Here is a 12911-nt window from a genome sequence, read left to right as displayed (position 1 = left end):
CCTCTTCCGATCAATGTTCAGTGACCTTTACAAAACTTTGTTTTACTTCAGATTTCTTGCAATATTTTGCTTTTGTTAGTCACAAGCTACAGTCAGCTAATTGAAAATTCTGATGTGGCTAATTTCACTCCCAATTAATTAACAGAAAAGTAAAATATGTAGGTGTTTTGATTTAACTGTTCGTATTTACCTGGTGTAAGCATGTAACCTTTTTGTGTAGGATGAGAGGGAAAACGGTAGTTTGATTGCTGTTTGAAGCTCACTTCTTGGTTAAGGAATTGTGGTGAACATTTACCAGATAAAAACAAAATTATCATCACTTTGACAGTGTTTTCTACCACTATAGTGAATTTATACCCAAGCACTTCACAAATGCACAATAAACCATAATGATTTATATTCAGTTGAGACAAAAAATAATTACAAAATAAATGATCTTTTATACAATGCTATTGAAGATTTGTCAAACAGCTGCGTTGCTTAAGCTAGTATCATTACAAAATACTGACCACTTTGACAAAATGGCTGAAGAGAACATCCTCTTTTCAGCCGATGACTAAGAAAACGGCATTTATACATTCAATACAGGACTTTCACTTCTGTAGTGAATGCAAGGAAGAACAATTCTCCAAAGCAAAGAAACTGGATTAATACAATTACAAATACTTACTGCCTTCCGATAAATGTAAAGTGTTAAATCTCTGAAATCAACATCAAGAACTCAAATGAGTGTGTTTGTGTAAAGTTCCTGATCATATCAGGAAATATGAGCTTGTGCCAAAACTTGATATACTTATAAAACAGTTGATCTATTAACTGTTAGGGGAGCATGCAGGGAGGAAAATAAAGAAAAGTCATATGTAGAAAGTTCTGTCAGGACATCCTTTCATTCTTCTCTCTTCTCTAGGTACTATGGATATGTTTAGGATCCTCCTCTGAACTTGGAAGTTCCACATTCTTACCACCCTTTGGAAAGGAGATTCTTCTGAGCTCCTTGTTGGATTTATCAGTGATCAGGGGTCCTTCTTCTTATTGAACTTATTATTATCTGGGTTCCCTTGGCCATTTTCTTACAAAAAAGGGCTCAGCATATTCAACTTATTTGCTAAGAATAACTTTTGAGGGTCCTAGTGAAGGGTCTCCTTCATCTACAGCCATTAATACAATTATGATCAAACAAAACTCGATAAATGTGTTATTTTGTTTAACTCCATTGCTCTGAAAATGAAACTCTTATTTCTAAAGAAAACCTTATGATTCAGCTTACATGCCCTTTTGCTCCTGTCTTGTTCTGAGTCTTACCCTAATTTTATATTCATCCAAAATAAAATGATCTGCCTTACCAGCTGTGTACTCAGACTTGGTGAATATCGGCGGCTGGTCATTAATGTCACCCAGGAAGATTCGGACCTCCTGGAGGGTGAGGTCACTGCTGGGGTCAAAAACCTGACTCCTCTGTCTTGAAGGTTTCCAGTTCCGGTTGCTAGAGGCCTTGATGATGATGGTGTAGAATGGGTTTGTTTCCCGGTCCAGGTCGTTCAGCACCTTCAGCAGTCCATTCCTGTTCAAATGAAAGTTGTTTTCTGGATCTCCAGCTGTGTTGGGGAATAACTTAATGAGCTTCTTTTTATATAAACACATTAAGATTATATTCTAATGTTGTATCTTTAACAGATAAACAAAATGGTTGCTGTTGGTTTAAATTCTGCCTCTGATGCGGGACTGCCAACTCTGGATGAATGATTCCCTGAGCCTTTCTTTTCCCACAGGATGTTTGTCTGTAATGAACCAGACCCACTGGTCATAGTGTCATACAGCACAAAAAAAGACCCTGAGGTCTCCCAAATCTGTGCTGACATTAATTACGTCCATAATTAATGAGAAGAGAGACGAGAGCATCTATGGAAAAGAGTAATCAGTCGACGCTGTGGGCGGAGACAAAGGGCCTGAAACGTTGGCTGCTTACTCTTTTTCATAGATGTTGCTTGACCTGCTGACTTCCTCCAGCATTTTGTGTGTGTTGCAAAAGCATAGACTGTTCTCAAATTCAGAAACCAGAGGTGTAAAGGAACTTGGGAGTCTTCAGGAAGGATTCCATAAAGATTAACCTGCAGACTGAGTCGGTGGTCAGGAAGGCAGGTGCAATGTTAGCATTCATTTTGAGAGGACTAGAATATACAGGCAAGGATGCTTGCTGAGGCTTCCTAAGACATTGGCTAGACTGCACTTAAGAGTATCATGAGCAATTTTTGATCTTTTATCAATCTTGGCCACCTTATGAACCTCATCTGGACGTTCTCCAATGCAGGCATTGGAGAGAGTCCAGAGGAGGTTCATGAGAATGATCCCAGAAATGAAAGTGTATGAGGAGCTTGTGATGGCTCTGGACCCTGTACTCACTGAAGTTTAGAAGAATGGAGTGGGGGAGTCTCAGTAAAACTTATCAAATATTGAAAGGCCTAAACAGAGTGGACATGGAGATGATGTTTTTCCTGTGGTGGGGGAGTCTAGGAACAGGGGCAAAGCCTCACAATGATGTCCCATTAGAACAGAGAAGATGAGGAATTTCTTTAGCAAGAGTTTGGTGAATCTGTGGAATCCATTGCTACAGACAACACTCTACTCCATCTGCCACCTCTTTGTCCATTCTCCCAATCTGAACAAGCCCTTCTGCAGACTCCCTGCTTCCTCAACACAACCTACACTTCCACTTATCTTTGTATCATCCGCAAACTTGGCCACAAAGTCGTCAATTCCATCATCATTAACATATAATGTGAAACGAAGTGGTCACAAAACCACTGTGTAATCCCATTAGTTACTGGCAGCCTAGCAGGAAGGGGAACTTTATTCCCATTCTTTGTCTCCTGGTAGTCAGCCCCATCTTCTATCCATGCTAGAATCTTTCCTTCCTTCTGACACTCACCTACACATTTATAAATTCGCAATTAACTTACAACCGCCACTTCTTTGAGATTCCTAATTTATCTGTTTTTTTCCTGCGTTAATTTTAGACCAGAAAACATGTTCAGAAGAAGGCCACTGGCCCATCAACTCTGCTCCACCATTCAATCATGGCTGATTATTTTCTCTTTCAATTCCATTCCCCTGCCTTCTCCCCATAACCTTTGACACCCTTACTAATCAACACCTATCAACCTCTGGTTTAAATACACCCAATGTCTTGGCCTCCTCAGTCACCTGTGGCTATGACTTCCATAGATTCAACACCTTCTGGCCACAGAAATTCCTCCTCATTTCTGTCACAACTGAAAGTCAAAATTCAGAAAGGTTCTTCTACATTACAATAAAATTTCCTTTTTATTGGCTGGAGGAGCTTTCCCTTTGTCATTTGCATGACCTTGAGTTAAATCTTTATTATTCTCAAAGTTTCCAGGATAATTCATCAGTATTGACAACCCAACCGCGAGTTGAACTCATACCCAGCTGGGATTAAAGGGACAGAGGACTTCTGTCTATTGGCTGTACATATTAACTAATTATAGCCACAATGCATTCCAAAATGCTGCAAATTTTTTCCAAGTGGCTAATGATAATCTGATTCCCATAGAACACAAGGGTCAGTGGTTTAGTGATGGGCTCTCTCTTTAGGTGATGAAATTTCCTGATCGGTCAAGGCATCAAAGGATATGGAGAAAAGGTAGGTGTACTCGTATGGTGTTGAGTGGGATCCGGGATCAGCCATGATGTAATGGTGGAGCAGACTCGATGGGCTGAATGGCCTAATTCTGCTCGGATATCTTATGGTCTTAAGAAATAGGAGACTGAAAGTGAAGGAACAACAACAAGGCATATGTTCACATGTAACACCATAAGACAAAGGAGCAGAATTAGATCATTCGGCCCATCGAATATGCTCCGCCATTTCATCATGGCTGATTTATTATTTCTCTCAACCCCATTCTCCTGCCCTTTCCCCGTAATCTTTGACACCCTCCCTAACAATATAACCACATAATTGATTTAATCTTGAACTAAATTCCCAGTACCTTAAAATGGACATGATGACAGGAACTGTGCTACTTACTGAATGAGATGGACAGCTTGGTTCAGGGGGTGTGTTCTTGAATTTCCAGACGGCTGAGACCAAGTGGTGAAAAGCTCTGGAGTTACCGGCGGGGCACAGGGAGGGATTATGAGGATGTTGCAAAGTGGAGGAAGGCTTTGCACAAGTAAGGAGGCACATCCTCGAGTGTGTTGGCTGTTAACGCATTTCACTGTATATTTCTATGTACATGTGATAAATAAATGAATCTGAATCTGATGACATTGAAGAGAATAATGTATTGTTTTCGTTTTGGTCTTCAGTCAGAGAGAGTTAACAAAATGTCTTCTCCTATTGTTCTTTCATAAAACATTCCTGGCAAGGATAATGTCTATTGCTTTTGCTGTGGCTATTTTAGTGGGTATTGGGAAGCAGATGGTCAGGATTGGTTAGGAGTCAGCCATCTGGAAATTCAAGAACACACCCCCTGAACCAAGCTGTCCATCTCATTCAGTAAGTAGCACAGTTCCTGTCATCATGTCCATTTTAAGGTACTGGGAACTTAGTTCAAGATTAAATCAATTATGTGGTTATATTGTTAGTGAGGGTGTCAAAGGTTACGGGGAAAGGGCAGGAGAATGGGGTTGAGAGAAATAATAAATCAGCCATGATGAAATGGCGGAGCATATTCGATGGGCCGAATGATCTAATTCTGCTCCTTTGTCTTATGGTGTTACATGTGAACATATGCCTTGTTGCTGTTCCTTCACCTTCAGTCTCCTATTTCATAAGACCATAAGACATCCGAGCAGAATTAGTATAGATCAGGTTGGGTAAAGACAACAGACTTCCTTCTCTGAAATGTACTCAACCAGATTGGAATATAGTAAGCATGTGGTCACCATTACGGATACCAGCTTTTAAATCCATTTTAATTAATTACTTGAATGGAAATACCCCTCTTGCCATGATGGGATTGAACACATTGGTATTAAGACTCTCAGTACCAATCAAGTACTGTGACCATTGTACCATGCTATGGAGAGAGAGTATAAAGGTCACCATTCTCTGAGATTTGGACTTCAGATATTTTGGGGTTATTCTAAATGCACCCAATGTGGTTGGTTCAGAGGGTAGGTATAACCAGGTCAGCAAGCCAAGGAGTAGGAGATGGGAACAGAGTTGGGAATAATACACAAAGTTCAGACAAACACCTCAACTGACTGGGAGTGTACCTGCTATGAAGTAATAGACCACAGCATTAGCGCCCTCATCTGCATCGATGGCTCCAGTCACATTCCCGACAACCGTGGCAGGATCAGAGTGTTCAGCCACAAAAAGGAGCTGGTACTGTAAACTTCTCTAACAAAAGAGGAACATCACATCAGGTCAGCCACTTATTATGGACAGAGAGATAAACTCCCGGCAAAAACAAAACCTTCACATTCTTATAACCTAAAGCTGACCTTCCTCTCTGCACTTTGGAAATATTTTCCCATTTTATTCCACTTGTGCATTTTCCTACATGATTCCAGATCTTAATTGTTTTAGAGATATATAGATGGTCACCCTTCTTTTAAAACATACCCATCTACTTTTCATATCTAGTTTATTTGAAACACCATTATAGTGTGCTATGATTGGGATGATAAGGACAATCTTTTTCAGTGTTCTAATTTCCTGAAAATTACAACAGTCCAACTTAAGTTCAAGTTTAATTGTTATTCAACCATATACATTAATACAGCCAAATGAAGCAGTGTCCTCTGGAGTCAAGGTGCAAAGTGCAGTTCAAACAGTGACACACATAACACAGCGCAGAGAGCTACGATAGAAGAATCACATACAGTCACAATAAAAATATAGTCCAAGTCCCTGACTGGCATGGCCTGTTGACTGATGGTGCATGGGATATTGTCATGGAGCCACGTTTCTGCAACGACAGGCACACAGCAGTTTCTCATCATGCATTAGTACAGACCCAGATGAATGCAAATCCATCGTGTGAACTGCTACTTAGCTTTCCTGTACAAAATTGCCGGTTTTATTTGATTGTTCGGCTGCCACAATGGGGAGTCGAACATATGTGTCTGGGTGAAGGTCCAGAACTCAAGTCATAAATTAACAATTTTTATAAGAGATGAGAACCACTAACTGACGTGGGAAGAAAAACTACCAGTTACTCAGCACCTTAGTAGAGCAGTTAGAAATACTGCAATAACTGAGGTAAATCTGCACATAACCCGACTATTGCAAAACCCCTGCTCACTGGTTTGTGCTGTCTGGTTTCTTACCCAGTGAGGATCAATATTTGTCTGCAGTCTGAGACGTTGTTCATGAGGCATTCAGCTGCACCATTCACGTCTACTGATCACTCTCAATCTTCACCTCACAGGCAGGTCTCTCCCACCTCCCTCACGCCCTGTCTCTTTCTGACATTTTCACGTGAAAAATATAAAAGTAAAACTTGATTCATTTCTCATAACTGCTGTCACTGCATGGCCTTAAATCATCGGAGCATTTCTAATGTGCCCTGGGAAAGCATACCTCATCTTCACACAGATTTCCAGGATCCCTAATGTCACATCTTTATGGCATTTATGGAAACCGGGTTGTTCTCCTTAAAACAAAGGAACTGAAAGGTAGATGTATTCTACACCAGGGCAGACAAAACTAATACAAGGGGGCATAACTTTAAGGTGGTATGAGGGAAGTATAGGAGGGATGTCAGAGGTAGGGTTTTTTTCTACATAGAGAGTGGTGAGTGCATGGGTGTGCCTCTTAGGTAGGCACATGAATGAAAAGAAAATGGAGGGCTGTGTGGGTGTGCAGGGATAGATTGATCTTCGACTAGGTTAAAGGGTCGGCACATCATCACAGCTGAAGAGCCTGTGCTGTGCTGTCCTGTTCTATGTTCTACTTTCATTTGGTAAAGCAACAGAGCAGTTTAAAACAGTTTTAGGAAGAGACAGACTGGCCACTCCTCACTATACGAAAATAGCTCCTCTGCGGAGAGTTAGGAGTTTCTGGGAGTGCACAAAGCGGAGTTTCTCTCCTGGTCCCTCGACACTACCTCTTTAGTCAAGAAAGTATAGCAGCAGCTCCACTTCCAGAGGAGATTGAGTTAAGTGAGCCTCCCCCCACCCTTATTCTAATCAATTTTTACAGGAACACTATTGAGAGAGTCTGGACCAGCTGCATCACTCTCTGGTATGGGATTTGCAGCTGAGAGGATCATCGGGGTCTCTCTTCCACCCATATGAGATATTTATCAGGAGTGCTGTGTAAATAGGGTTCTGAGCATCGTCCCTCCCAGCCTTCTCACAATTTCCTTGACCCCCCCACCACCAGGCAGGAGGTACCGGAGCATTAGGACAAGTACTGTTAGGATGGGAAACAACTTCTTCCGCCAGACCGTGAGACTATTGAATTCCCTGCCTCTACTCAGGTCTCATCATGTATGAAGCTCTAGTACTGTAACACTATTTACTTTTTAGCTTGTATTGCAAATACACCTTATACTAAATGCCAGTCATCTGGAATATATTATACTATTTGTTAATTTATCTGTGGTACTATTACTTTATGTGTTGTGTGTCAGTTATACGAACTGTGTCGTCCACCTTGATCCAAAGGCACATTGTTTCATTTGGTGGTACGCAAGTATATGGATGAATAACAATAAAACTAAACTTATGTTTGAACTTGATAATAGACAAATGAAACTGCCAGGAAGACTGGGCACGCACTGAAAGTGAATGAACTGCTTGACAAGGTGGTAAAAACAGCATAAGCCATGGTTGCCCTTATTAGTCAAAGCACTGGGCTCTTGAGTCAGAAAGTTATGTTGCAACTTTTTTTAAAACTCTAGTTAGGCTGCATGTAGAGTATTGCATTCAGTTGCTCCATTAAAGGGAAGATGTGGATGCAGAAGAGGCTGGATCCTGCATGCATTAGAGGGTATATGCTATAAGGACCATAAGACTATAAGACTATAAGACATAGGAGCAGAATTAGGCCATTCGATCCATCAAGTCTGCTGTGCCATTCCATCATGGCTGAATTATTAACCCTTTCAACCCCATTCTCCTGCCTTCTCCCCGTAACCTTTGACATCCTTACTAATCAAGAACCTATTAACCTCCACTTTATATACACCCAATGACGGCCCCCACAGCCACCTGTGGCAATGAATTTCACAGATTCACCACCCAATGTCTAAAGAAATTCTGTTCTAAAGGGATGTCCTTCTACTCTGAGGCTGTGCCCTCAGAATGAGGAATAAGGAGAGGTTGGATAAACTTGGGTCATTTTCTCTGGAGGGATGGAGGCTGAGGGGAGATCTGATAGAAATTTATAGATTATGATAGGCATAGAGAGCTGGTATCTTTCTCCAGAGCAGAGTGTCTCATACTAAGGAAAGAGGGGTAATTTAAGGTGAGAGGAGGTAAGTTCAAAGGGGATGTGAGGGGGCAAGTTTTTATTTTACCTCAGAGAGTGATGGGATGTGCTGCTGGGCTGGTGGAGGCAGATACAACAATGGTGGGTAATAGGCCCATAGACAGGCATATGAATATGCAAAGGACAGAAGAGTATCAAAGTTCTAAGTTTAAAGTAAATTTATTATCAAAGTACATACAGTATATGTCACCATATACTGAGATTCATTTTCTTGCGGGCATTCATGTAAGTACAAACACAAAGACTGACAAACAACCAATGTGCAAAAGAAGATAGACTGTGCAAATACAACAATAATATTAATAATAAGAAAATGGGTAATATTTCCAACACGAGTTGTGGAGTCCTTGAAAGTGAATCCATAGATTGGGGAATCAGGTCAGCGTTGAGGTGAGTGAAGTTATCCATGCTGGTTCAGGAGACTGATGTGGACCTTGTGTAGGCAGATGGGATTATTTAAATTAAGTAGTTAATTACTGGTTTAATTAATTTGGCACAAAATTGTGGGCTGAAGTGCCAGTTCCTGTGCTGTACTGTTCTACGTTCTAAGATAAAAAGATTTTTCTCTTTCTCTCTCTCTCATCCAGCTGTTGTCCTTAGGAACACAGTGGTTGAATGGATACTAGAAGGAGTAACTTATATGCAGGACTAGAGAGACAGTGTTGGGTAAACTTGGCTAACTTCCTGTCCTGGCATAAGCTCAATAGCTGCCTTCTTCACTGTAAGGATTTCTTACACAAGTCCCTGTGTTTACAGAGCCCAACTGCTCGTCTATTCCTGACCGGATTCAGTGTGTTTACTGAACTGTCCTTACAGGCGGCTTGAGGAAGAGTGGCTCATTGTCGTCAATATCATCCAGGGCCACTTGCAGAAGCTGTGTGGTCTCGTAGGGAACAGGTTGCCCTAGGTCATAAGCCAAGAGAATGAGCTAAAGAGAAAACAAAAATAATCAATGAAGAGACGCATTACCTGGCATCATTCCATAAATCCACTACAGATATCCTTTTTCCTGTCCAGACTAGAGACAATGTAAATACTCCATTCAATTACCTCCAGATTTTATGCATCTTTATGCATTGGTTGACTGCATTTTGGTGGAGAAATAACCCTGTATTGATTGGGAGTGTTACATAGAAACAGAAACATAGAAAACCGACAGCACAGTACAGGCCCTTCGGCCCACAAAGCTGTGCTGAACATATCCTTACCTTAGAAATTACCTAGGGTTACCCGTAGCCCTCTATTTTTCTAAGCACAATCTACCTGTTCAGGAGTCTCTTAAAAGACCCTGTTGTATCCACCTCTACCATCATCGCCAGCAGCCCATTCCATGCACTCACCACTCTCTGTGTAAAAAACTTACCCCTGACATCTCCTCTGTACCTACTTCCAAGCACCTTAAAACTATGCCCTCTAGTGCTAGCAATTTCAGCCCTGGGAAAAAGCCTCTGACTATACACATGACCAATGCCTCTCATTATCTTGTACACCTCTATCAGGTCACCTTTCATCCTCAGTCGCTCCAAGGAGAAAAGGGTGAGTTCACTCAACCTATTCTCATAAGGTGTGCTCCCCAATCCGGGCAACATCCTTGTAAATCTCCTCTGCACCCTTTCTATGGTTTCCACGTCCTTCCTGTAGTGAGGCGACCAGAACTGAGCACACTACTCCAAATGGGGTCTGACCAGGGTCCTATATAGCTGCAACATTACCTCTTGGCTCTTAAACTCAATCCCACGATTGATGAAGGCCAATGTACCGTATGCCTTCTTAACCACAGAGTCAACCTGTGCAGCTGCTTTGAGCATCCTATGGAATCGGACCCCAAGATCCCTCTGATTCTCCACACTACCAAGAGTCTTACCATTAATACTATATTCTGCCATCATATTTTACCTGCCAAAATGAACCACCTCACACTTAACTGTGTTGAACTCCATCTGCCACTTCTCAGCCCAGTTTTGCATCCTATCACTGTCCCGCTGTAACTTCTGACAACCCTCCACAATATCCACAACACCCCCAACCTTTGTGTCATCAGCAAATTTACTAACCCATCCCTCCACTTCCTCATCTAGGTCATTTATAAAAATCACAAGGAGTAGGGGTCCCAGAACTGATCCCTAAGGCACACCACTGGTCACCGGCCTCCATGCAGAATATGACCCATCTACAACCACTCCTTGCCTTCTGTGGGTAAGCCAGTTCTGGATCCACAAAGCAATGTCCCCTTGGATCCCATGCCTCCTTACTTTCTCAATAAGCCTTGCAAAGGGTACCTTAGAGCATTTTTTGGGGGTTACCACATATGGCAGATAACTTTAGCAACTGAATTCAGCCACCGGTCTTCAGATGCGAATATGACCTTAGAACCATAAGTTATAGGAGTAGAAGTAGGCCATTTGGCCCATCGAGTCTGCTCTGCCATTCAATCATGGATTTATCCAATTCTTCCAGTCATCCCCACTCCCCTGCCTTCTCCCCATACCCTTTGATGCCCTGGCTAATCAAGAACCTATCTATCTCTGCCTTAAATACACCCAATGACTTGGCTTTCACAGCCACTCGTGGCAACAAATTCCACAGATTTACCACTCTTTGACTAAAGCAATTTCTCCGCATCTCAGTTCTAAGTGGACCTCCTTCAGTCCTGAAGTTGTGCCCGCTTGTCCTAGAATCCCCTACCATAGGAAATAACTTTACCATACCTAATCTGTTCAGGCTTTTTAACATTCAGAATGTTTCTGAGATCCCCTCTCATTCTCCTGAACTCCAGGGAATACAGCCCAAGAGCTGCCAGATGTTCCTCATATGGTAACAGTTCATACAGTATGAACTGTAGATTAATTCTAAAGTGCAGCTCTGAACAATGGGTTCCATAGACTACAAACCTCAGTTAAATGCAAGACACCACTGTTAATTGGAAGACTAGACAATGCTGATTGTTTGTTATTGTGCATCTATCGTGTGGGTACGAAGAGGGAGGGGTGAGAGTGATATATTGTAAATATAGAATTATTCTTTGATCTTTAGCATATAAAATGCGACGTAGCGTTGGGTCAGGCAGACCTTTTGCTCGAAAAGGTTCTCATTATGATGCCTGCTCTATCTCATTTTGTCTAATAAAGAGGCCATCTCATGTCTACCATTACTGCTCCCCAGTGACTTTGTTCACGTGTCACCAAGGAGCCTTTGTGCTGTTCGTAGATTTTAGAATCTCTATTAAGCCTGAGCCAATTGACAGGCTGGGAGTACAACCTAGCTGGAAAGGCAAGGCCCGTATCAATTGGTGGTCTGGTGTTATCTACTCGGAAAAGTATCGGCAGTTTTATGTCACTGAGGGTAGGGTTGGTTACGTCTTCAGATGGCATCCATCATTAAGGACTCCCATCACCCAGGTCATGCTGTGTTCTCATCTGGAAGGAGGCACAGAAGACTGAAGGCACACACACAACAATTCAGGAACAGCTTTTCCCCCTCTACCATCTAGTTTTTGAATGGACATTGAACCCATGAACGCTACCTTACCACTTTTTTTATTTCTATTTTTGCACTAGTTATTAATTGAACTATTTAATATGTAGATACTTACTGTAATTCACGTTTTGTTTTCTATCATCATGCACTGCAATGTACTGCCGCCACAAAGACAACAAATTTCACAACGCATGCCGATGATATTAAACCTGATTCTGACTCTGACTCACTAAATAGGCTGTAATCACCTTACAAAGTTCCAGGATATGGTGATCATTCCAGTTTACACCAGGATTACAATGGGTGCTAGTTACATAACAAAATGTGAAAAGCTGTAGGGCAAGGGAGAACATTTAAGAAAATTTACCACATGTGCTTTGGAAGTTGGATTCGCATTCGAGCTGCATATCGTAAATTCCGGTGTATAAGCCAAGAATATGGCCCTAAATCTTGGTCCTAAATTTAGGGGGTGCCAACTCTGGAAAAACGAATACATGGAAGACAGGTCGTATTTATTGGCTGTTTTTGAGTCAAATTGGTTCCACTGTTGACACATGAATTCTTTGGTTTGTTTAAACTCACATCTAGTGGCTGGAGCACGGCCATCAAACCACTGGGGATGACTGCAATGTCCGTATTTTCAGATTTCAGTGCTGCTTTTGTCTCACCTGACAAGTGCGCTTTGAACATGTCCCAGACAAGTAGCAACTTTTCCTTCCTGACACATTCAGGGCGTAGACGCCACACCTCTTTAACCTACTTCAAGCAACCCACTTCATCTATCCAGCAGCATTCTTGAACGTAAACAACACCTTACGGGAATTTTCTGAGCAATCTTTGTTTTTTGTCTCAGCACAAGATCAGATCTATTCATAAATTGGGTGCACCTCACTGAACTCACGATGTTTTTCGTTCCATTTCAACGCTTGAACTAGAATAATTTCTCTGGTAACAATGTATCCAGACG

At 41.8% G+C, this 12911-nt stretch overlaps 1 protein-coding gene across 1 annotated transcript in view; it reads right to left on the bottom strand.

Annotated features, from left to right (window-relative positions):
* Positions 1-12911, bottom strand: part of cdh23 (cadherin-related 23) — a 1051763-nt gene that overhangs the window by 34019 nt on the left and 1004833 nt on the right. The window contains exons 55-57 of the mRNA XM_073025359.1: positions 9282-9395; positions 5242-5368; positions 1344-1595 (exon numbers count right to left, since the gene is read on the bottom strand). Of these exons, the coding sequence (XP_072881460.1) occupies positions 1344-1595; positions 5242-5368; positions 9282-9395 (493 nt within the window). The remainder of the gene's footprint in view (positions 1-1343; positions 1596-5241; positions 5369-9281; positions 9396-12911) is intronic.

Source organism: Hemitrygon akajei, chromosome 21, assembly GCF_048418815.1.
Source record: "Hemitrygon akajei chromosome 21, sHemAka1.3, whole genome shotgun sequence".
Lineage (NCBI taxonomy): Eukaryota > Metazoa > Chordata > Chondrichthyes > Myliobatiformes > Dasyatidae > Hemitrygon > Hemitrygon akajei.
Note: the sequence above shows the minus strand (reverse complement) of the source record. Positions and strands in the feature narration are given on the sequence as shown.